Source organism: Pituophis catenifer, unplaced genomic scaffold (assembly GCF_029215685.1).
Source record: "Pituophis catenifer annectens isolate HBS135680 unplaced genomic scaffold, rPitCat1.0.hap2 SCAF_13, whole genome shotgun sequence".
NCBI lineage: Eukaryota > Metazoa > Chordata > Lepidosauria > Squamata > Colubridae > Pituophis > Pituophis catenifer.
Window position 1 is genome coordinate 8,581,347 of NW_027256893.1, and position 24,649 is coordinate 8,605,995.

Consider the following 24,649-nt stretch of genomic DNA (forward strand, 5'->3'; position numbering starts at 1 on the left):
GGCAGGTAAGACCAGCACATGGCTAGAAATGATCCTACAACTGCAAAATTAAAGGCTGTAACAGAAGTTAAAGATACCAAACTCCCTTTGATAAACTCTTTATTAGTCACAATTAAGGATGATGTTCTTGTATAAGATAAACGCCTATTTGAAGAACAGACTATTAAAGTGATGGAAGGTATCTATTTTGGAACAAACTCAATAGCTCTTCCTAGTACCCTTATATAAGAGGTACCTGTAATGATAATGTATGATTTCCAAAGCTTACTCAACACCCTTCAGTTCTATATCCCCCCAAAAAAGTGGTGTTATTAGCTAGTTTTAGAAAATACACTTTCCCCAAAAGGCTTCCACAATATAATAGACATATGTAGATTTCAAGTCTAGCGCAATGAACCCAGAAGAATGAAATTGTCCCTTTTCCCCAACTTTAAGGATAAACACACAGATTGATTGACACGGGCAGTTGGAAAGGATCCACGAGGGCACAGAAGGCAATAACCTGGTCAGTACCAGAAAAAAAGTTTATTTCTATAAATAGTTCCTTAAATCCACCATCAAGGAACAGCTTATATATCAACATGACTTCCACTGAATCGGTGTTGCTACTTTTATATAACAGGATAGCTATTTGAGCAAAACCTTTGTAAATGCACTTAGATTAATGCACAAATGTTTGGCTATATTGAAACACAGACACATTAGGCAGATCCAGGAGGCTGTGAGGATTTCTATCAAATGTAGAGCAAGGGCATTGCATTCTGAATTCTAGCTACTGGGCTATATACTTCTATAAGCGGACTGCACTAGTTTATAGGCACAAGTGTCGGCCTGATACTTTAGCAGGATTAGAAATGTTCTTGTACATCCTAAATGTTCTCCCAAATCTACAGTAAAAACATTGATGCTTCTTCCTTGTGAAATTTGAAACTATACCAACACTTCCTTGTATAGGCAATTACTCTTTGATAAAAGCAACTTGTATGGCATACATGTGTATACACACACAAATATACAGTGTTTACAGACTGATGCGGTCACTGATGCATTTTGACAAAATCTATGTCTCATTTGAATCCATTATTTCCCACCACATGTAAAACATCCTTTGGAGAGTGAGCCACACAGTTCTAAATTATAGTACATGGGCTTTTTACCAAGCTGCCATTCTTTAGTTTAAATAACTAGATAAGCAATTCAACAGCCCGGAACCCTCTTCCAAGGCAGACTGTCAGAGAGATAAGCAATCTTACTAAGGAAACTTTAGAGAGAATAAGGCCTGAAGAAATTTAATGAAATATTTCTCTTTAAAAAAACCTTGTGCAGACTCCCAATGGAAACACACTAACCAGTTCTTTTCATTTTGCCTAATTATTGGAAGAGCTAGAAACAATAAAATCAACATCCTTTCGACTTCTGGAAAACTACAATGGTGCTCAGAGAATCCAGTGCTCCACAGAAAAATAAAATAATTTACTCACCCTCACCAATGCAATCCAATAGTATGGTAAAGATGACTGTGAGACACCTGGCCTTTGTTCACACTGTCGTCCTGCAGTATCTGTAGATGTACCAAATGACTTGGTTGAACCGTAAACCTGTTCTTGGCTTTCTAAACAATTGTCTTAAATCAGTGTTCTGGAAGCGGCTATTTTAATACTAGCTGACATATCGTGTCTCTAGAAACAGGGTGCAGATTTCTAAACAGTGGAAGCAATTAAGTCCAGCAGAAATAAGGGTGAACAAGAAACAATCTTGGACAACCCAGAAGATTATGCTTAAACCAGAAACTTTGAAGACTTGTTAAATTCAAAATGCATTTTGAAAAGGAATTTCGCTGCATCTCTTTAGGGGATTCCTTTTCCATTTCTGCATTGCGTTCCTCTGCTTATTTTCTGTACTTGGTAGAAGTTTTGGAACTATTGAGTTCCACTCCAAAACTGTGATATCAATTGAGATTACACAGGAGTGGTTTTTTTGTTTTGTTTTTTTTAACAATCTGGCTATAAGGTACTCATTGTTTTCTTAGTAGCAAGCTGCACCTACTCCAAACGTAAACTGTGTGGCATCTTGTCAGGCCCAGGGCCTATAAGACAATGTTATTCACTTCCTGACAGTGAAAAAATACACAGGCAAAAGTTAGAGAAAATCTGGTTCATAGATTTTGTGGCTCCTTTTGTTAGAAAATTACATTTAATAACATTGGAACTGACATGGCTGCAGAACTGGTCAACTGTAACAGATCAATACGCTGAAGACTGAATTCACAGGCTGGAGACCTCTTAAGAGATAAACTTCTTATAAACAGAGGCAACCAAATCCGGTTTACGCCAGAAAAACAAGAAAAAGGAAAAGTTACAGCGTTAAAACTTGGGGCATTATATTTACTCAGAAGTCCTATTGTCAATTCTCAAAGAATGCAGCTTTAGCAGCAATATGAAGGTCAGATGGCAGACAGGATTAGAACAGATGTGCGGAGGAGAACTGTGGATTTGTGAACATACATTCAGGATAGCAGAGGCAAGCAGCAGATGCCTTATAAAGTGTCCAAATATAACGTACAACTGTAACCATATGCAACAGGGTTTAAATTAGTCACAATACACAACAGTGAAAGTACTTTGTAATCTGGCAAGATCTGTAAACCAAGGCTTTATAGTCAGTTACACTCAAATAGTGCTAACCCCAACTGCATTCTCTTTTCCCCTATAACTTAACCCTCAAAATGCTATAGTGTGGGGACCGCATACTCAACAGCTTGCTTTGTTGGAGCCCTGAAGGAAAGAGCACAATTCTGCACAGGTTTGTGTCTCGACGGAACTGAACTGTGACTCCATGGTATTCCAGGCCAAGTCAGCCAAAAGGAAATCATCCATCACGGTCTGAGTCTCGTTGCTGGTGAGAAATAAATTGCCTAAGGTATCAAGGCAGCTGTCTATGGTTTGCGTTTCAGCACTGCTCAGTTGGACTTTGCTGTCTGACATGTGATCGGAGATCTCGCCGTCTGGACATCTCATTTCCGTTTGGGTTTCTGTATTGGAAGAGTCCGCGCTCATCAGAAAAGCAGAAGGCTTCAAGATGTTCCCCAGAGGCAGGTATGGAGTGTCCAGGAAGAAATTTAAGTCTGTCTGGGTCTGCGTATCAAACATTTCTAAGCCTAAGAAGTTAGAATTACCTCGAGAGGTATAGGATTGGGTAGTGTGGTCTGAAAATAAATCTGTTTGGGTTTCAATGTCTAGGAACTCCAAGGCCGGCACGGAGTTCAAGTTGCCCAATTCAGCCTCTTCAGTTTGAGTTTGGATATTGGAGGCCGTAAAGAATTCCTCGATGTCGAAATCTATCCCTGCGTTCTGGGTAGAGACGGAGCTTAAGGGGAGGCCAGGGTTGGAGTGAGTATCCGTTAAAAGACCGCGGTTATCCAACGAGTGGCCCGTGGAGTTATTTGAAAAAATTGTTTCCAGGTCATTCAGTAGCTCCATTGTTTGCGTCTGATTGTCTGTCATAATTTGCTGGGGAAGAATACCGTTTGTTGGTGAGTTGAAGCTGATCATTGGCTCGCATTTCGTGTCCGGGCTCAAAGTTTTGCAGTTTCCTTGCGGTAGCATATTCTGATCCAGGTTGGCTGCCATCAAGGGGACACCAGGATGAGTCATGGGGTTTGAATCGGGAAACGAGGGATTAACGCTGTTGAAAAGACTGCTGCATGTGACAGTCTGGCCCATGTGTACGTTCCCATCGATACCTTTTTGTGACTTGCCGGTCTGAGTCTCCCGGGAAATTCCACAGGGTTGAAAGCAAGCGTGAGTGAGCACATCCGTCTGAGCAGCTATGGAGGAAGTCAGCTTTGAGCTGGGTAACAGGGTTTGGGTCTCTACGCTAACTGGAAGCAACGCTTGGGAGCTGAAAGTCAGGTCTGTCTGAGAACAAGAGGACACTGAGGAATCAGGAGGCCAAGCTGCAGAAGGCAAAAAGTTCTGGGAAAAGTAAGACAGGTCAGTTTGAACATTTGTGGAACAGATTCCGTTTTTATAGCACAGAGCTTCTAGATCCTGAACTGGATTATGAGGTGCAGCTTTGCCTAAATTCACCTGGATGCCTGTACTAACTGGCTTAGTACCATCGGCGGTTTTGGTTCTGGAAAGGGCTGAGGGGGTTTTCAGTGCAAGGGCTTCAGTCTCCAGTGTGGGTATCATAATTCCGACTGGCACAGGCATTAAGTGAACGGTACTCATAACAGAACCTTTCTCATCCACGGTCAGCACAACAGGCTTCACAGAAGAGCTCGGTGCTGGCACCAAGATAGGCAACTGAGTCAGCTGCATTACAGGGAGCTTAACCAAACCCACTTTCGGCTTAGGCAAGAGAAACTTTGGTGCATTTCTGGGCTGTGCTTGAGTTTGCTGAGTAAAGTAAGATTGGCTGGGATCATCAAAGGAAACTGCCAACCTGAGCTCAGGGGTCTCCAAATCCTCAGTGCTGGCACATCTGCCGTGGATGTTGGCGGATGTCCTGTTTGTCGTTTTTTCTTCCAGTGGGCAGTTAGACAGTGAAATTTCAGTTTTCCTTTTCTTGCTAGGCGGATCCCTGTAAACATTAATAAATTGTTAGAAATGTGGTTGTACTGCAGCAAAATCTCCCCACTGCTCCCAATTTGAGAAAAGGACTTCAGGAAAATGAAAGCATATAGTCCCATGATGGCGAACCTCTGGCATGTGTGACCAAAGTGGCACATGTAGCCATGTAGCCCGGCATGCGCGGCCTTGCCTGTTTATCTTCCGGGTTTCTGGCACACATGTGCGTGCAACGATCAGCTGTACGTATGCGTGGCAGTGCCGAAAACTGGTGTTGCGTACTGGGCAGCTGATTGTCGGGTGCACATGTGTGCCGGAACCCAAAAGTTCGGTTTTTTCAGAGCGTGATCCCTTCATGCGTGGCAGTGCCAAAAACCAGCCTGCGCATGTGGGCTGGCCATCTGATCAGGCGCGCATGCGCGCTAGAAACCCGGAAGTCGCCTTTTCTGGAGTGTGGCCCCGACGAGCGTGTGAGCAACATTTCCACATGACTTTTTTGGCACTCAGTGCTGAAAAGGTTCGCCATCACTGATATAGTCCATCACTTTAATAGTATGCGAGAATGACCTTCGGACACAGGGAGAAAAGCCATAATCAGGGGAATAGCCAGGTCAAAGGCATCTTAGCCCTCAACAAAAATGTGGGTGTGGTACACATCTCAGAAAGGATCATCCCTGGTTTCTTGGTTGGTGACAGGAGAGAAATGAACTTTCAGACTTGCAAGATTCTGTTAAAGCAGTGTTTCTCAACCTTAGAAGCTTGAAGATGGGTGGATTTCAACTCCCAGAATCCCCCAGCCAGCAGCGCTGGCTGGGGGATTCTGGGAGTTGAAGTCCACCCATCTTCAAACTACCAAGGTTGAGAAACACTGTGTTAAAGTAACATTACAATGCAGTCTAAGAGGTTCCATCTGGGTAAGTTCCCTGTCTAAATTATCCCACAAGGTTGACATCAATCTTGCAAGTCTGAAAGTGTAGGCAGTTCTCGACTTACCTCAATTGAACCAAAATTTCTGTTGCTAAGTGACAGTTGTTAAGTGAGTTTTGCCCTATTTTACGACCTTTCTTGTCACAGCAGTTACGTGAATTGCCACAGCTGTTAAGGTAGTAACATGGTCGTTAAGTGAATCTGGCTTCCTCATTGACCTGGCTTGTCAAAAGGTGGCCAAAGGTGATAATGGTTGCCAGGACACTGCAACCATTATAAATATGGGTCAGTTGCCCACTGGCTGAATTTTGATCATGTGACCATGGGGGGATGTTACAACAGTCACAAATATGAAAAACGGTCAGTCACTTTTTTCAGTGCTGTTGTAACTGCAGTCACTAAATGAATGGTTGTAAGTTGAGGACTACCTGTACATTTCTCCCCCACCACTTTCACAGTTCAAGAAAGTGGGAGGCAGTTTCCTTTCTGAGACATTTGCCATGGCTACATTCCTTTTACAGCTAAGCTGCCTCTTATCTGTCTTCCCGGCTGTCTCCTGAAGTCCTTTCCACATACAGTAGAACCTCTGGTCACGACCATAATTCGTTCCATAACTTTGGTCGCAACCCGATTTGGTCGTGACCCGAACCTAATTTTGGAAATTTGGTGCTAACAAAAAAAAAAATTGACCACCAAAAAAAAAATTGTGATTTTTTTGGTCGAAACCTGATTTGGTCATGGTCAGAAGCATTCATGACCAGAGATTCTACTATACCTTTACAATCACTGCCAGAGGTTAGAGCCTACTGATGAAGAACAGAAGCAGCAGCAGATTTCCATTATAAAAATCATTCCCAACCCATGACTCTTATCTCTAAAATGAAATGGTAAGGAGTTGAGATTAAACATTATGCAATGGACAAAGCACAAGCTAATGGTAGTCAGTGTGCATTTCCTCCTACTCAAAAGTGTGACTAGATAATTGAATGAATAAACACGACATTTCATTGATTCAATTTTATTTCTGCCTTTGATCATTTTATTATGTTTTTACCATCCATCTCACAGCCAACGACTCAGGGCGGCTTACCGCATTACGTACCCATCATTTATGAAATGAACTGCAGACCAATAACATTAATGTAATACAATGTTGGTGCTGTGCTCTTCAACCTCTAATGCTCTAATTCACGCAACATTCAAAAGCCCACGGTGCTAACTATTTGGCTGAAATAAGCGATGGCCGCATTTGCAGTTCTAGGAATTAGGAGAACAATACACAGCATTGTGCAGCATTAGAGAATGTAAAGATTTTGTTCGTGGCAGACTATCTGATAAAGGATGCATGGATGTAAGACCAAGAAAAATACAGAGTTATGAGCAGTAATGAAACCAAAAGCAGAGAAAAGGAGCCATTGCTGGCAGTTACCAACACTGAAACTTCTAAACCCCCCAAATTAATATGTGCATGTGCAGGAGATATTTAGAGTGGTGCGTTGTCCTAGAAGTGGAGCTCTCGCCTCACAATCAGGAGGCTGTTAGTTTGATCCTAGGTAGAGGCACATATTTCTCTCTATATATATGAGAATATGTCTGCTGACTAAAGCTCCGCACTGGCGACAGGAAGGGCATCTGACCATTAAACACTCTGCTAGCTCCATTCAGTTGCCCAGACTCCACCCTGCGAGGAATTATGGGGTTGTTAAATGATGATGATGTGCAGGAGATATTTGGAAAATGCTGCCATACCTGTGTTCAACCGGGATCTCATGTTGTGTCCGATAAATATGAGATAACAATGCTGTCCTACTGGCATAGGGACACCCACAGGTACACTGGAAAGTCTTGCCACAGTCCACAATATGGCGCTTCAAATCCCATATAGTGCCGTACGAATTGGTACACTTATCGCATTTATGCTTCTTTTCAGCATGCATTTTCATGAAGTGCTGAAACAATCAAACGTTAGGGAAATTGCAGGGATACGGAGAAGCAATTTGGAACCAATGAGATTATTGGTCACATCATTTTTTTTAGCATTCTCAAACTACTAGATTTTTTTCAGTTTTAGACTGAAATCTTTCTAGACCCCACCTGGAGATGTTGGAGACTAAAGGTAGAGCTTGCCAATCAGATCCTCCAACTTTGATTAGGTCTATTTCCTAACAGGCCCAGTTGTTTACTATAATTCAGTGTTCACTTTGAATGATGCAGAACAGATAATTTAGGATTTAACAGTTTTACTTAAATGCCACAAAATAACTGGAATACAACAAAACTCTATTTGTATTATTTAGATTCAGAATAACCAAACAAAAATGTGTAACTTTTTTGTGTAACTTTATACAAAGTTCCCTCACTGCCACACTTTAAGTTTAGATTTCAAAAAATGCTACAGTTGTAACTTTCTGGACTATTCATGCCTCTGCTGCTTGTTCATTTATTTGAATCAAGCTCTCTCTTATTTCACATGTTAATCCCACAGTAAGGACTTAATTTACAATTAGATCTTGCATTGGCATGCAGATTTGTTATACATATGAATGTTTTCATATAAAAAGTGTAATTCCGAAAAAAATGCATAACTTTTTGGGATGACATTCCACCCACTTAATTGCCATTAATTTATCTTTAAATAATGTAGTTATGTTCCATACCTGCCTTACGAGAGAAAACTGTGAAAACGGCCTTCCAGGTCCTCTAGGACAACCTTCAATTGGACAGCAGTAGTATTTCTGTGGCGTTTTCAAATCTTTCCTCATTGCAGGATATATTTTTCCATCCTGAAGTGGCACGCATTATTAAAAAGAAACACGTTTTAGAATTAAGAAGCAGCTGGAAGGTAAACTAGATTTTGGGTTACAGGTAATCCTTGACTTACAACAGCTCATTCAGGTACAACGGCACTGAAAAAAATGACTGTTTTTCACACTTACGAAGGAGGAATTATTGACAGCATGCTTAAATCCCAATTTTGAGAAAGACAAATCCCTGCAGAGGAGGGGCTTGTAGTATAAATAAAGAATCCTATCTGCCAAATCTTCTGAGGATGCCTCAAAAAATTTAATTCTTATGCTGCTGTTTGGAAACACATCACATTACCACGAACTTGTATGAACAGACATCATACTGTTCTTTTGATCCATGTCCAACACAGTAGTTTTGTTAAGGGAAGCCTAAAATGTTTCAAACAAAATCAATAAAGCCAACAGTAAGAAGAATTAATGGGACGGTCCAAAATAAATACGTGAGAAAAAGCCCTGGAGGCAGTGTCAGAAGCATAATTCCCAAGTCAACAAAGGCTTTAATTTTTTTTTTCAACTGTTGCAAATTTTTGATTCTATTAATACTCTGAAGCGGGATGAAGTAATTACAAACCAGGAGAAAAAAACCCCAAGATGCCTGATGTTACAATCTATTATTGTCCCAGTGGCATTCTTTAGCTGATTGAGAGAGACTTGGTAGTGATTGAACGCAGGTGTAAAGGTGTTCCCTAAGAGTTCACTGGAGGATGATGGGAGGCAGGCAGAGAAGCATTTGCTCAAGGCCGATCTTTTCTATTTTTGTAAATAAAAACCCCAGCAGCCAGAATAACCCCTTTTACCCATTTTATGACAACTATTCAATTCCTTGCATGGTGAAGGTGGGCTCCCAGGAAACTCTGGACCTAAAAAGCCGAAGGAGGAAAGATTTTCCCTGATAGATCATTGGAGAAAGAGATTTCTAAAAGAAAGCCCTGGAAGGTCTCCAAGATAACCTATTAAGAGGCAAGGAAAGTATTTCCCAAAACAGCATTTCTGTTGCTGGCAGCAGATTCGGACAGAGCCTGGGCCAGTCCTGGAGTCTGGGGAAGGCTCTGATGAGGGCTCTGCGTCGGAGGAAGAGAGGGGGCCAGGGTCGTCCGACAGTTATCAGCTGCCTTCAGAGTCAAACATCAGTGAGGCAGATGAACAACTGGAGCCTGTTCCCAGTGTGCGCATGCACAGAGTTGCCAGACGAAGGGAACAGCTAAAGAACAAGGGTCGACTTGGGAGTAAGGCCACAGGTGGATGATGAAGGGCCCCTCCCAGAGGGAATAAAAGAGGAGTGGAGTTTGCAAGAGACAATTAGTTCGCTTAATTGATTTGTGATTTCCGAGACTCTTTGCCAAGTTTTGAAGATATCGGCCTGGCAGCTCTCCAAGCCAGATAAGATCTGTGACTTAAATTCTCCCTTGAAAGACTTTGCTGAAGGTGAATGAGAGGAATTCACTGTTTGTTTAATAAAAGGGGTTTTGTTGGGACCAGCCCACTGCTTTGTGCTTTTTGGGGAAGCCTAGGTCAGAACTATTTCTTAAAGTGTGGTCTTAGGACCATGGAGTTTCCCAAAGTCCACCTCAGGGGGTTCTCAAAATCAAAATGATTGGCCAGCCCACATTAAAACCATACAGGTAGTCTTCGACTTACAAGAATCCATTTAGTGATCATTTGAAGTTACAACGGCACTAAAAAAAGTGATCTATGACCGCTTATGACTGCTGCATCTGCATGGTCACAGGAGCAAAATTCAGATGCTTGGCAACCGGCTCATATTTATGACGGTTGCAGTGTCCCATGGTCAAAAGACTGGACTGCTCCCTGTCTGAAATGATATAGGGTCTCCTGCTTGAACAGGGGGTTGGACTAGACCTCCAAGGTCCCTTCCAGCTCTATTATGATTGATTGAACCTTCTGACAAGCCAAGTTAACAGGGGAAGCCAGATTCACTTAACGTCCGCTTTAATAAACAACGGCAGCGATTTACTTAACAACCGTGGCAGTAAAATGGGACAAAGCTCAAGTTGGGCAACTGCCTCGCTTAGCAACAGAAGGTTTGGAACTCAATCGCAGTCGTAGGTCAAGGACTACCTGCATTTAAAATCCCCACAGACCACCATCATCATCCTTAAGAGGTGGCAAGAGGGCACATTCATTTTCCTGGTTAAATACAGGGAACATTAACACATAAGAACCCGTACAAACAAAACATATGCTAAAAAGATAAACAAACCCAAATAAACAAACCCATACAAACAAAAGGTCGGCAGTTTGGCGGTTTGAATCCCTAGTTTAGTTTAGTTTAGTTTATTTGATTTGTATACCGCCCTACTCCCGAAGGACTCAGGGCGGTGAACAGCCAAGCAATAAAATATATAAATACACAAAATTTAAAAACCAGATAAAATCAAATTAAATCATTTTGGCCCAGACAGATTAAAACACCTCAATAATTTAAAAACAGATTAAAATTTACATATTAAAAGAGGGAGGAGATTAGGCCAAGCCCGCTTGATGGAATAAAAAGGTCTTCACAGCGCGGAGGAAGGTGCGCAGATCCGGGATCCTCCGTATCTCTGGGGGGAGCTCATTCCAGACGGTAGGTGCCCCCACAGAGAAGGCTCTCCCCCTAGGGGCCGCCAGCCGACACTGTTTGGCTGAGGGCACCCGGAGGAGCCCCTCTCTATGAGAGTGTCCCGGCCGGTGGGAGGCTGTTTGTGGTAGTAGGCGGTCCCGTAAGTAGCCAGGTCCTAAGCCATGGAGTGCTTTAAAGGTGGCAACCAAAACCTTGAAGCGCACCCGGAAGACCACCGGGAGCCAGTGCAGCTCGCGCAGGAGAGGTGTCACATGGGAGCGCCACGACGCTCCCATTACCACCCGCGCGGCCGCACTCTGCGCCAGTTGGAGCCTCCGGGTGCTCCTCAAGGGGAGCCCCACGTAGAGAGCATTACAATAGTCCAGGCGGGAGGTGACGAGGGCATGAGTGACCGTGCGCAACAAGTCCCGATCCAGAAAGGGACACAACTGGCGAATCAGGCAAACCTGATAAAAAATCCTCCTGTCCAACAGGTGCTCTTCTAAAGACAGCCGTGAATCCAGGAGGACGCCCAAGTTGCGAGCCCTCTCCGTGGGGGCCAGTGATTCACCCCCAATAGTCAGTGATGGCGTCAACTGACTATATCGGGACGTTGGAAACCACAGCCACTCGGTCTTGGATGGGTTGAGCCTGAGCCTGTTCCTCCCCATCCAGATCCGTACGGCCTCCAGGCACCGGGACATCACTTCAAGGGCATCATTGGGGTGATCCGGGGTGGAGATGTACAGCTGGGTGTCGTCAGCGTACTGATGGTACTCCACCCCGAAACCACGGAGTACAGGTCTCCTGTACTCCCGGTTTACAGGGAGGTTGGACTATATGACCTCCAAGGTCCCTTCCAACACTGTTATTGTTACTAAGTGAAGCTGGGTGGGTGCAAGTGGGGGGGAGGGAGGGAAACCTGGCAAAGACCCTCCCAAAGGAGACTGACCAGAAGCTGGAAAAGGGGTTGTGGTGGGAAGCCTGACTAGGTGGCTCAGTGGCTAAGACCCTGAGCTTGTCGATTAGAAAGGTCGGCGGTTTGGCAGTTCGAATCCCTAGTACAGGTCTCCTGCGTGAGCAGGGAGGTTGGACTATATGACCTCCAAGGTCCCTTCCAATTCTGTTACTGTTCTGTTACTGTTATTAAGTGAAGCTGGAAAAAGGGGGGGGGGGAGTGAGTGGGTGCGGGGGGGGGGGGGAGAAGCCTGGCAAAGACCCTCCCAAAGGAGACTGACCAGAAGCTGGAAAAGAGAGAGTGAGTGGGTGGGTGGGAGAGAGAGAGGCCGGGAGGATTTGGGGCTCCAGTCATTGGAAGGGAGGAAAGGAGGAAGAGGAGGAGGGGAAGGGGAAGGGGGGCTTACCTGCTGCAGGCGGTGGGCCTTGCTGAGGTGCATGCTCAGGGCCGGCGGGTTGGGCAGCACCTTGCCGCAGCCGGGCACCGTGCACAAGATGTTGCTGCGGACGGCCCGAGACAGCTCCGTCACCGAGGGCGTCACCAGCTCCCGGGGGCTGGACGGCCTCTGCCCGACGTCGCGGGTTGCCGGGCGGCGGGGACGGCCGAGCCCCAGGCCCGGGCCCAAGCCGGGACTCCCGCGCTGAGGCGGCCGCTGAGGCTGAGGAGAAGCGGCCGCCGCCATGTTCCTCGCGGCCGTTCCCCAACCGACCGGTCGGGCACTTCCGGTGGGAGGGGGTGGGGGTGGGGAAGCTCATGAATATATAGAGGCGCCGTTTTTCCATATTCATGAGGGATGCGTGGGAAAAAGAGCCGAGCGGGAGCCCCGCCCCCCTCCGCGGCTGGTTTGATGTCACGTGGGACAGAGCGGATTTCGGTCTGCGATTCATCCCTCTCTTTTTATCAATGAATGCGGGTTTAACGCGGCCGCCCGTTTACTTAACTTAGGGAGGCTTTGTCTGGGTTCTTGTCCGGGGCCGTTTGATTTTGCAGGTTACTGAATGCGCATTGTTGAATTTAAATGCGCCTTTTCTAACAGGTTGTGTTAGAAATTGGCATGAAATGACTCGCGTTATTTGAAAGTTTTGTCCTTTGACTGGCAGGTTTCACTTCAGGCCAGTCCAGGATCCAGGCTACAAACCGTAGATAAAGGTATAGCAATAGCACTTAGGCTTTGATACCTCTTCCTAATGCTTTCCAGCCCTCTCTAAGCGGTTTACAGAGTTTACAGGGTATTGCCCCCAACAATTTGGGTCCTCATTTTATCCACCTGGGAAGGATGGAAGGCCGAGTCAATCTTCAGCCTGGTGAGATTCGAACTGCCAAACTGCAGGCAGCCAGCAGCAGTAGCCTGCAGTACTGCACTCTAACCACTGCGGCTCAACCAGAAACAATAGAAATACCAAATTATTTCAGTTAATAAGATGTAGTTTAACAGACTTAATTCCGTATATAAAACGTTAAGAAAAAAGGCTGCTGACAGGTTTACTTGCCTGCTTTTAAAAAAATAATTAGCAACCCTTTTCTGCAAAATTAAGTATGCCTTTTGTCTTGCCAATTATTTTAGCTGTCCCTTCCTTAGATGTTCCATGATTCTATGCCTTTATAAATTCCAGATTCCAAGCACAGAAAGAATCCCTTGGGAGTTGACAATCCTATTAATTTTAGAGCAAAAAGGGGTAATAGGAGAAGCCGAAAACATCAAGTATTTCAAAATACAAATCTGCCTTTTTATGATCCTGCAGTCCTTATTTGGAGTAGTTAGGGCGACTGCAAAGCAAATTGGAATGCAACCGCAGCCAGTTTTTATCTAACATGTTTTGCATATAGAATCATAAATTTAACATTCATGAAGTATAAACACTAACATTTCAAGCCAAGCTTGATTATTCCCATTTATAGAGAATAACAAAAAACCCAGTTGTTTGACTAATTTTTCAGATATTGCATAATTGGTTAAAGATTACACTTAATTTAGGCTTCAATTAAATTCAAATAATCTTAAGAGTAAGAAGGGGCTTGCATAATATAATAAACCATGGAACAATTTGATTTAGTGTAAATGTCTGCCAACTCCAGATTAAATTATGGTTAAGGTGAAGTGCATATAAAACTGATAAGGGGCTAATAAGCCACACTTATTATCAAGCAGCAGGATGAACTTGGAATACAGTAACAGCAATACAGTGAAATTTTATAAATAGTTTATTTTTACAAAGTATGAGAATCAAAAACCTCTTAAAATAGGTATCTGCAGTCTGAAAAAACCCTGTCATTTGTTAACAGTGTTCTGCAGTACCTGGCTAGTATATATTCCTTTTGTCATGGACATCTAAGTACATATAAAGCCATACTATTAAAAATATACATGATTCACTAAAAATTTCAGTTTAAAATTCAATTCAGTAGAATTGAACATTTATTGTCAATGTTTTTAGGGAGTGTATTCTGTCTTCACAGCAACTTCTCTAAAACAAGCAATTAAAATAACTGGATTAAATACACCAGATTAACATTTTTAATTAGACAATACTGATTGAGCATTGATAACATCTGCACTGGTGTATAAATAAGCCTACTAGAAAAACCCAAATGCTTTTTTTCAAACATGTAAGCCTGTATATTGATGTTGGCCATGGAAAAGGGCCAATGTCTTCCCCAGCTACTCATCTTTCAAACTAGTATGAAAAGTAAATTTTATGCTCAACAGATCAGAGTGGAATGAAGGATTAGTAAAAGATGGATGAAAAGATTCTTCCTCTTCCTTTGCTTATGGATCTCCTAGGGATATTATTTTGTAAGAGGCTGACTCCAGCATAGAATGCTGTCATCCTGACTATCAGTTAAATTTAACAACTTTGTTATCTATCCTTGCCTGAAAATTACATGCCATCATTACAATTTTATAAATAAGTCTATAGGCTTATTTATCTCACATGCATCAGTTAACTAAAATATTTAAAATCAAATTGTCAGTTTCAGTGGTGCTTTTATTAATTACATGGTACGAATACACAAACCTTCACTGATAATTATTTACCAAATCTCACAAAGATAATCCTGTGAATTGTTCAATTTCTAAAATCTTTTTTGTATGGTTTGCTTCAGAAGAATGTGGCACGTATATGAAGAGTTGCTGGTTATAATACAGGGAGTGTCTCATCCTTCCAAGTTATACAGTTTATTTTCCGTAAGCCATAAAGTAATATGAAAGATGCCGGGAGGGAGAGGAGTCCATATCTGTCTCTCTTTGTTCTTTAACTTACTTGAAAGGTATTATTGGTTTGTGAAAGATCATCTTTTTTCTCTCTGATTCTAAAATAATTCCTGGCTTTTCGAGTGATGCAGGTGAGTAGTGGTGAAAGAGGAGCATCTGCTATTCCTAGTATTAAAAAACATAATAAAAATAAATATATGATCACTTATAGCTGTGTAAGTGAACTGGAAGTTCAGGAATCTGATGTCTTTTAATAGCACTGCATAAACTCATATATAACTGCATGTCACAATGGCTTGGGATCAAAATCTGTTTCAGGCAAGGGTTGGCAAAATGACATTTTCAGCTACCATGCTAGTGATTTTTTTTAAATGTCCGAAACTATGTTTGAGATCTTGCCTAAAAGTTGTTTAATTCTCATGAGATTTTGGCAAGATGCAAAATCAAAATGGAAGAACTCAGGTACTATATCCATCCAGAATTAAAATGCAATTCTGCATGCATTAAAGCTGCTCATTCACATGAGAAATTTAAAAGAAGCTACTATAGTGAGCAGCCTAAAAGGGACTTTTGCCTTATTAATTTACATTAGAATGAACCAACTACTACAGAATTCAAATATCTGCATTTGAATATAGTAGTTTATTTCATCAGATGCTTAATTAGGATGAGCCCAACCACCCCGACACTAGTTTTTAAAATACAGTTTAAATTAGTTGGCAAGGAAGGAACTCAAAAGAGTAGTTTGCATCACTATGGAAAGACCTATGAATCACTGGTTTTATAGGCAGTTTTAGTCTGTAAAAATATTATATAATAGTGGCTTTTAGGTTTTACCATAATTGAAATACTTACCGGAAGGCCCTAGAGACTTAAGGGCTTCTAGAAGATGAGGACTAGAAAACCTGATCGTACATCTAAATGGCTCATCAGTATTCAGAATGCTTCTTTCTTCACTTTTAAACACTGTTTCAAGCTGCAATAACAACAAACAAAATCCAGACACTGTAAATAGATCAGTGTGGTATGACTGTTAAGGTTCCAGGGAGATTCACATTCATATCCTCTGCTAGCCATGAAAAGTCATTGGATGACTTTGGACCAGCCCCATTCTAAGACCAAACAAATTCACATGGTTGCTGTCGTGGGAATAAAATGCAGGAAAGCCTAACGTATTATGTTGCCCCAATTTGATCCCACAGCAATTGTGTGAGTTAGGATGAGCTTAACAAAAAAAGACCCCAAAATTACCTGTGATTTCTATGACAGAACGGGAACATGAATCTTAATCTTCCTGACCTGATCCAACTGAAATATCATAGCTGTTTCATTATAAAGACATTTTAAAATGTACCAGTAGTATTCTTACATAACTCGTCAACATTACCAAAAATTACAATGTGTTTTTCTTCAAAACAATAATTGCAAAATTAATTTGATTAACAAAAACTCCTTGGCATCTATTCAGATTTCATTTTCATATGCTCTTATTTTATTCAAGAATAATTTATTACTATGATATTAAATACAACTGTAAGAAATATGCACATGAAAAATCAAAGGGTGCCCTCTAGTGGAAAAAATATCTAGTTCTAATACACAACCCCAAAACAGCAGAACTTTAATTTAAATACAGTAATTTATTCAGCATTGTTATTGATTGTATTAAAAGTATTGGGAAGATAGACATACATGTAGCAAATCACACTGGCAGCATGTAGATCAGTGTTTTTCAACCTTGGTGGCTGGTGAATTCTGGGAGTTGAAGTCCATACATCTTCAAGCTACAGAGGTTGAGAAACACTGGGTGTAGATTACGGTCCATAATCTTCAGTGAAGACGCTTTCACCCTGCAGTGTATTGATTCAGCATGACATTCTCTCTCTTTCTTAAAGGTAAAGGTTCCCCTCGCACATGAGTGCTAGTCGTTCCTGACTCTAGGGGGCGGTGCTCATCTCAGTTTCAAACCCGAAGAGACAGCGCTGCCCAAAGACGTCTCCATGGTCATGTGGCCGGCATGACTCAATGCCGAAGGCACATGGAGCGCTGTTACCTTCCCACCATAATGGTCCCTATTTTTCTACTTGCATTTTTTATGTGCTTTCAAACTGCTAGGTTGGCAAAAACTGGGACAAGTAACGGGAGCTCACTCCGTTATGTGTTAAGCCGCCTGAGTCTTCGGAGAGGGGTGGCATACAAATTTAATTAATAATAATTAATAATTAATTTAATTAATAATATGCGGCAGTAGGGATTCAAATTGCTAAACTGCCAACTTTTCGATCGACAAGCTCAGTGTCTTAGCCACTGAGCCACCGTGTCCCTTTCTTTCTTATCAATATGCTAATAATACTTAACAACATATCTTTCTCCTTGGCTGAGCAGGAGATGCAATGGTGGTCCCATCCTGGTAACTGGAGGCATTTAGGGCCTGGATAGGGTGAAACAGGTTTAGATCAATCTACCAACCCAATGTGTTCAGCAGCTGACTGAATCCAGGGATAAACCCTCACAATTTGAGAGGGGATTGCTGCTTCTGTTTGAACAGCAAGTGGAGGTTGTGACCACGAAGGCCTTTGTATAATCAGCGGTTATGTGCCAACCATGTACATTGGACTGAGTTTTGTTTTAATCTTTTGACATTAACACTGTAAGTGGCTCAGAGCCTCTGGAAATCAATTTAATTAATAGAAAATTAGAACAATCATGGAATCTCCAGAATACAAGTATAAAGGGACCAAAAGAAACATTGTCAATGTCTATGTAAAGTAGAAATTAACCTTGTATTGTGCGTGTTCTAACTTTGGTTGAGGTTCATCGCCAAAAATTTCCCGATTAACTTTTTGAATTCTCTCCCTTTCACGTTTATCTTCAAGAATTATCCTTGGATCAACTGTGAAAAAAAATGTTAAAAACACATCGATGTTCTGAAAACATGCTTAGCACATACTGCAATATTGTTCTATGTTCCATTTGCCCCCAAATGCCAAAATGTTAAGGAATCTGTCCATGAGATAACTAAGCTGCCCTGTGTTAGACATCCTAAGGCACATGGTCAGTGGGGCCGAGGGAACTTCCTTTATATATATCTATATATCTATCTATATCATCTATCTATCTATCTATCTATCTATCTATCTATCTATCTATCTATCTATCTATCTATCTATCTATCTATCATCTTGATAGTACAGAGCCTTGATAGTACAGGGGTTTAGTGCACCCTGTTATTAACACAGCTGCCTGCAATTTCTGCTGGTTCGAATCTCTCCAAGGCTCAAGGTTGACTCAGCCTTCCATCCTTTCTAAGGTAGGTGAAATGAGGACCCAGTTTGTGGGGGCAATAAGCTGACTTTGTATAAAATATAAAAAAGAATGAAGGCTATTGCTTAAAGCATTGTAAGCCGCCCTGAGTCTCCGGAGAAGGGCGGCATATAAATCAAATTAAAAAAAAAAAAAAATCATCTATCCATCCATCTACACACACACACACACACACATATAATTATTAAGAAACATTTTGAATACAGTGTATTGTCAGAGTATCATTTACAAAAGAAAAACAAACATATTGGTAACAATAGTAATAATGTAAATTTAGCTAAACTTCTTTATATTGGCTTATTTATAATTCTGTTAAATATGTTGGCATATTTATGATTATAAACCATCTTTATCTTTAATTCATATGTAACGATCTTCCTCCCTCTAATTTCTACCTCTTATCTCTAACCACTCATAAAATCTATTCCATAGATTTGGGGATATGGGGCTGAGGGATGGCTGTGCACTGAGCATGGTCCATCGAACTCTAATTTAAAGTAATCATTTTGATTGAAAACAAATTAACAAGTTAGTTTAAATACCATTTTCTGGGGCACTGTTTTTTTCTTGCAGGGGTCGAGGGAGATGTGTCTGAAAGTTCTAAAAAAGAAATAAGGAACCGGGAAATAATACCAAAGCATTAAGTTAGTACATTTTCTTGCATGAGTGATGTTTAGAAATATTAAGAAAACTCTGTGTAGAAACTTTCTTTTTTAAAAAGGGAACATTAGTGCAGAAATACTGTATTGTAAGTTTATCCATTAATCTCTGTACCTCATGACCAAATATGGAATTTCAAAATGTGCAAGACCCGTACAGAGTGGTCTCACGCTCATTGGTTCTATATCTGCAAATCCATTTTTTCCCCTCAGTACTCAATCTTATTCCACTGATACATATAATTCTGAATTTAGAAAAATGTTTATGCATTCAGCTGAATACCCATAGAAGCCATTAAGAATTTTTTAACTAGCAGGAAAACGGCAGAAGTGGAGAAGGTAGAAACAAGGAAGTAACATGCTCCGTATTGCATATACATGTTGGAATTCCCTCTTCAAGAATAGTATGTGAAGCGTATACATGCTGTGGTGCTAGCTAAAACTAAAATGTAATGTTTGTCAATTGCTAAATTTAGAATAATATAAACAGTTAATGTATTGTTATGCTACTCATTTGAGTGTTTAAGGATTTTTCAAAAAACAAAAGGTAAAATATTAGTTCTATCCACAGGGTTACATTTATCTTGTTGAGAAACTATCCAGCTTTGTAGGATTGTAATGTGATCTCTTTGAAGAAGTCACATTCACCACATTGGGATGCTTAGAAAGGCACAAAACAAAACACAAAACAAAACCCCGACTTTGGCTTAGAAGAGAGAAGAAGCTCACCTGGGAAAATCTTTTAAACAAAATAACTTTAAGAGAGTTTAAGCAATGGCTTCGGAGACCCATTTCATGGATGTCTTTGTAACTGGTAGCAGCCAACAGAGCCTTCAAATGAAAATGGAGGCAATCTTTAATTGAAACTGAAATGTATTGTTCTTCCCATCCGCCCATTTTACAGTTATGATATTTAAGCATGTATACATTATACATTAGTTCAGAAAACCAAAAATATCAATTGATCCTTGTTATATCAAAAAATGACCTTGAAAGACAATGAAGATAACTAAAGACAGAATATATTTACCTGAAAAAGCAAAGTGTTATTTCTCTTAACCTTAGAATTGGTTATAAAGACATAAGGGGTTTGTGAATGGTAAACTACGTAAGTTGGCTTGTATTGATTAGGCCTTGTATATTGAGTTCCCCATGCAATTCGAATCCACACTGCATTGTCTTCATATTCTTTAAAGCTGATAGTTGCCTGATGTAAAGAGAAAGGAAAAGAAATACAGTGGGTTGTTTAAACCATAGTAAAATATTGCAAAAATAAATAAGACATAACTGTTTCTCACATATGCATTACAGACAAAACAAACAGAACAGCCTACCTTACACAGAACACAAAGGCATAGTGGCTCTGCTTTTAGTTTAAAATAATATATGCACTCCTGTTTATGGCTAATGCAACTGTTTAAGAAGTGCTAAGCCAATGTATCCAGCACAGCTATAGTGAACAGTTAAATTATTTTTAAAATATCAGTTCTATTAGGTCACATAATGATATACGCTACATTTCATAGGTGATTAGCTTCTGAATGTTACGATCAAGTTCATTTTAGTTTGTCAACCTATTCCTTACATTGGAGAAATAGCCAGTTCCGAAGGATCCCTTCTAAATAAAAATGAAGGTATTGTCCCTTTAATGTCAAATTGTTTTACATTTAAATGATTTAGTAGATTAGGTTACATATCATCTCTTTAATTTAGAGAGTAAACATTTTCATGGATTAGGCTTACATTTTTCAAAACAGATAGCAGAGTGCATTTAAATTTCTTTTGGAAAGTTGTCCAGTTAAAAATGGCTGCATCTTCATCATCTGCAAATAATAAAAGACATTAAAATAGATAGGTATCATTTAACACACATATATTTTATACAAAATAAGGTAAAGGGTTACTTTTACACTGGAGGCTGCAATTTTCCATTACTTTTAACAATGATAAAGGAGATTCGAAACTATTCATGATTATACAAACCAATCAGTAGTGGGTTTCAAATCCCAGCGCTACGGGGAGCGTGTGGGTGGTGCTGTGCATGCGCAGAGCGTTTTTGATGATGTCTGGGTGGAGCCTCCCGCCACCGCTGCTATCGGTTCTCCCGAACCGGGGTGAACCGGTAGCAACCCACCACTGAAACCAACTTTCACCAACCTGATGATTTCTTGATGTTTTTTAGACTACTGCATATTTCTGAGGGGCCTCCAAAACTGTCAGTACATCAGGAGGTTGCGAAGCCGAAGACTGCTGATATATGACATAACTAATATTTCAATCTTTGAAGTATCATACAACAGCTAATTTTGCTTTAGAACAAGCAGGCTGCCACAGCTGAAACTGCATGGGATTAATAATAAGGCAAGCTTCTTTTATTCTTTGGCCATAAAACTAAATACAAGTCTCTAGGCAGTTTTATTAATAGGAAAAAAAAAATTGATTTAAAGGAGTATTTTTAACTCACTTTATGTTTTGGCAAATGCATTGGTTGTTGTGCTATGCATTTTCTTTCAGTTTAATATCACAATAATATGTATTTATTTATTTATTTGATTTACATTCCCTTATTTCCCAAAAGCTAAAAGGTTTTGAAAAACAAAAATATCCATTGTAGCTTCACAAACCTGTCAAGTAGGCTGGATTGAGAATACAGGTAGTCCTCAATTTACAACCATTCCTTTAGTGACTGTTCAAAGTTACAATGGCATTGAAAAAAGTGACCTAGGACTGTTTTTCACCCTTACAACCATTGCAGCACCCCCATGGTCCCATGATCAAAATTCAGATGCTTGACAACTGGCTCGTATTTCTGATAGTTGCAGTGTCCCAGGGTCATGTGATAACTTTTTGCGACCTTCTGGCAAGCAAAGTCAACAAAGTCAAATTCACCTAACAATCACATTACTAATTTAACAACTGTAGTGATTCACTTAACAACTGTGGCAAGAAAGGTAGTAAAATGTGGCAAAACTCACTTAACAACTGTTCTCTATTAGCAACTGAAATTTTGGGCTGAATTGTGATTGTAAATCGAGGACCACATGTGTGTGACTGGTTGAAGAAGAATTTGAAATTTGTCCTCCTAATTCTAAACCTTAACCTACATTGGTTCTCAGGAGCAGTAGAAATACTAAAAGGAAGGTATACATGTAAATGAAGGATATTCACTCCATTTTTATCATTTAACCCATTTAATATCAATTTAACTGAGGATTAATACAGAAAGTTAATGAATCAAACTTACTAATGAAAATGTGGTTATTTCAGTTAAAAAAAAATTGTTCTAACTGTTAAGGTTTCAAAATAACATGATGGAAAGTTCTACTATATTAATTTAAAACATAAGACATTTCAATATAGTCAATTATTTTTAGAATAACTAAAGGTAAGTTGTGGGTACTTACCTTCTCTGGTCATTTGGTAAACAATCCAGGTGTTTTTGTCTTGATAGGTGTAGTTATCTAAAAAAAAAAATCACAAACTGAGTGGCTACTAATTTAATAATATAGTAACTTAATAAAAACTATGAATATTGTGACAAAGCCTTTCCTCTATAAAATGAATTTCAGGAATATCAGTATTACTATTTTTTTTTACATTTAATGAATTTTCACATTAATTGGAGTACATCTCTATTCTTTACTCATTGTCTTTGAAGATATAAACAGTCCATATTTCCATATAAATAAATTTTGGTATCCAACAGAAGACTAAAATATGTGTTTTCAAGTGGTAGGTTTATTAGGGATGCTGCAGTTTTTTGAAAACGCTAACAAGCTGCAAATCGAAATCAAATCCAAGGGAATTATCTCCTTAGTTAGCTAAAAATTCAGATTTAGACTATGAACTACCGGATTTTTCGGAGTATAAGACACACCAGAGTATAAGATGCACCTACCTTTTTTGGTGAGGAAAAAAAGAAAAATAAATCTCCCTCTGCCTCTGAGCAATTTTGCCTCCTTGCAGTAAACAGCCTGCTTTACTTTCATTTTCGTTTTCAGCATAGCTTGATTAGCACAAGGAAAAAAAACAAATCTGCTCCAGCAATTTACCTCTTTGCAGCAAGCAGCAGAGCCATGTGCAAAACAGCTGAGAGCAAATCAACTGAGAGTCTGGAGGCTGATCCAATCAACTTGTGCTAATTAGGCTGTGCTGAAGCTGAAAGGAGCTGTTTTTTCTTGCTGTTTGCTTGCAAGGAGGTAACTGCTGTGAGGCAGAGGCCAAATGGTGGGGGAAGTGGGTGAGCGAATCTTCATTCGGTGTATAAGACGCACCTAAATTTTCACCCCCTTTTAGGGGAGAAAAGGGTGCGTCTTATACTAGGAAAAATACAGTATATAAAACGCAGGTATAAAATCCATTGTAACAATCCTACTATTATAATATATAATATTTCATTCCAGTGAAAACAATAATTTTCTATTCTTAAAAAAGTGAAACTGCTTTTAAATTGTATCACAGAAAGGATATATATCAATCCCATTAAATGAACTTAGTTTATAATATAATTGATTTAGACTAAAGAAAAAAAGACTTTTACTCTTCCTCTCTTTAAATAAAAGACTCTACTTACAAATTAAGTCTAACTCTGCTGCATCTTTGATAGTTGCCTGGTTCTCCTTTAAGACAAAGAGTAACTTATGAACAATATTACAACTGTATGTAATACAATATTATTGAGATTGGAACAATATTGAGTATTATAAGGCAGGGGTCTCCAACCTTGGCACTTTAAGCTTGGCGGACTTTGCTGGTTGGGGATTACTGGGAGTTGAAGTCCGTCAGGCTTAAAGTTGCCAAGGTTGGAGACCCCTGTTATAAGGCATTAAACCAGTTAAATATATAATAGAGGAATGTCACTGAAATTGTCTCAATCTAGTGAATTTTTGAGTAAAATGAATCAGAATTGTATTACACATTATGTGAATAATGTATGCTTACAATCTGTTGCAAATAATGGAATCCATTCATTGCAATTAGTCCTTAAAAATGAGGTTCCAATTTACATATCTTATTTTGTGGATTTCAAAAGATTGTTAGATATCACTTACCTGTCTACTTCAAGAAAGTTGTTTTCATTTACTCAGTTTAGAATTTAGTTGAGTTTACTATTTTTATGGGAAATAATTTATACAGAAAACTCATCAGCAATAAATGTTTTTAATTATTATATTTTAAAAAATTCTTAGCTACCCTGCTCACCAGAAAAAAGTGTAAGCTAAATAACATAGGTTGACTTTGCAGAAATATTAGGTTAAAATGAGGTTAACAATAATATTGGTCAGTGTCTCTTATGAACATAATCTTATTAAGAGCAGTTGTAAACATATGCAATTATGTGTTTTCCAAATAACTCATCTTTATTACAATAAAAGGGAACCTTTATTATAAGAATATATATTTATATATATATTTTCAGAGAGATGACATAAAAGCATTTATAGTTTGCTCTTACCTCACAAAGTTCAACAACTGCTTCAGATACTTTTTCCTTGAAATAATGAATTTTTAAAGATTGAAGTTGAGTCTCGGACAGAAACCCCCATGAAGCCAGCATTTTTGATGTTTCTGAACGTGGTATTCGCAGCACAGTTCTTCTAATATATTCAGCTACTGTTTCATCCAT

At 39.9% G+C, this 24,649-nt stretch overlaps 2 protein-coding genes across 2 annotated transcripts; both read right to left on the reverse strand.

The window, feature by feature from the left end:
* Positions 1–494: 494 nt before the first annotated feature.
* ATMIN (ATM interactor) lies at positions 495–12,504 on the reverse strand. Its single transcript, XM_070953110.1, has 4 exons — positions 12,233–12,504; positions 8,156–8,281; positions 7,248–7,447; positions 495–4,584 (listed from the first exon to the last, which is right to left on the reverse strand). Exons 1-4 carry the CDS (start codon positions 12,263–12,265, stop codon positions 2,751–2,753), a joined length of 2,193 nt encoding a protein of 730 aa, XP_070809211.1. The 5' UTR covers positions 12,266–12,504; the 3' UTR covers positions 495–2,750.
* A 1,907-nt stretch (positions 12,505–14,411) lies between these two features.
* CENPN (centromere protein N) lies at positions 14,412–24,649 on the reverse strand. The gene is made up of 10 exons (XM_070952914.1): positions 24,479–24,649; positions 23,597–23,642; positions 22,428–22,484; positions 20,767–20,846; positions 20,054–20,230; positions 19,753–19,854; positions 18,907–18,964; positions 17,821–17,933; positions 15,896–16,016; positions 14,412–15,205 (listed from the first exon to the last, which is right to left on the reverse strand). The coding sequence occupies exons 1-10, from the start codon at positions 24,647–24,649 to the stop codon at positions 15,081–15,083; spliced, it is 1,050 nt and encodes a 349-aa protein (XP_070809015.1). The 3' UTR covers positions 14,412–15,080.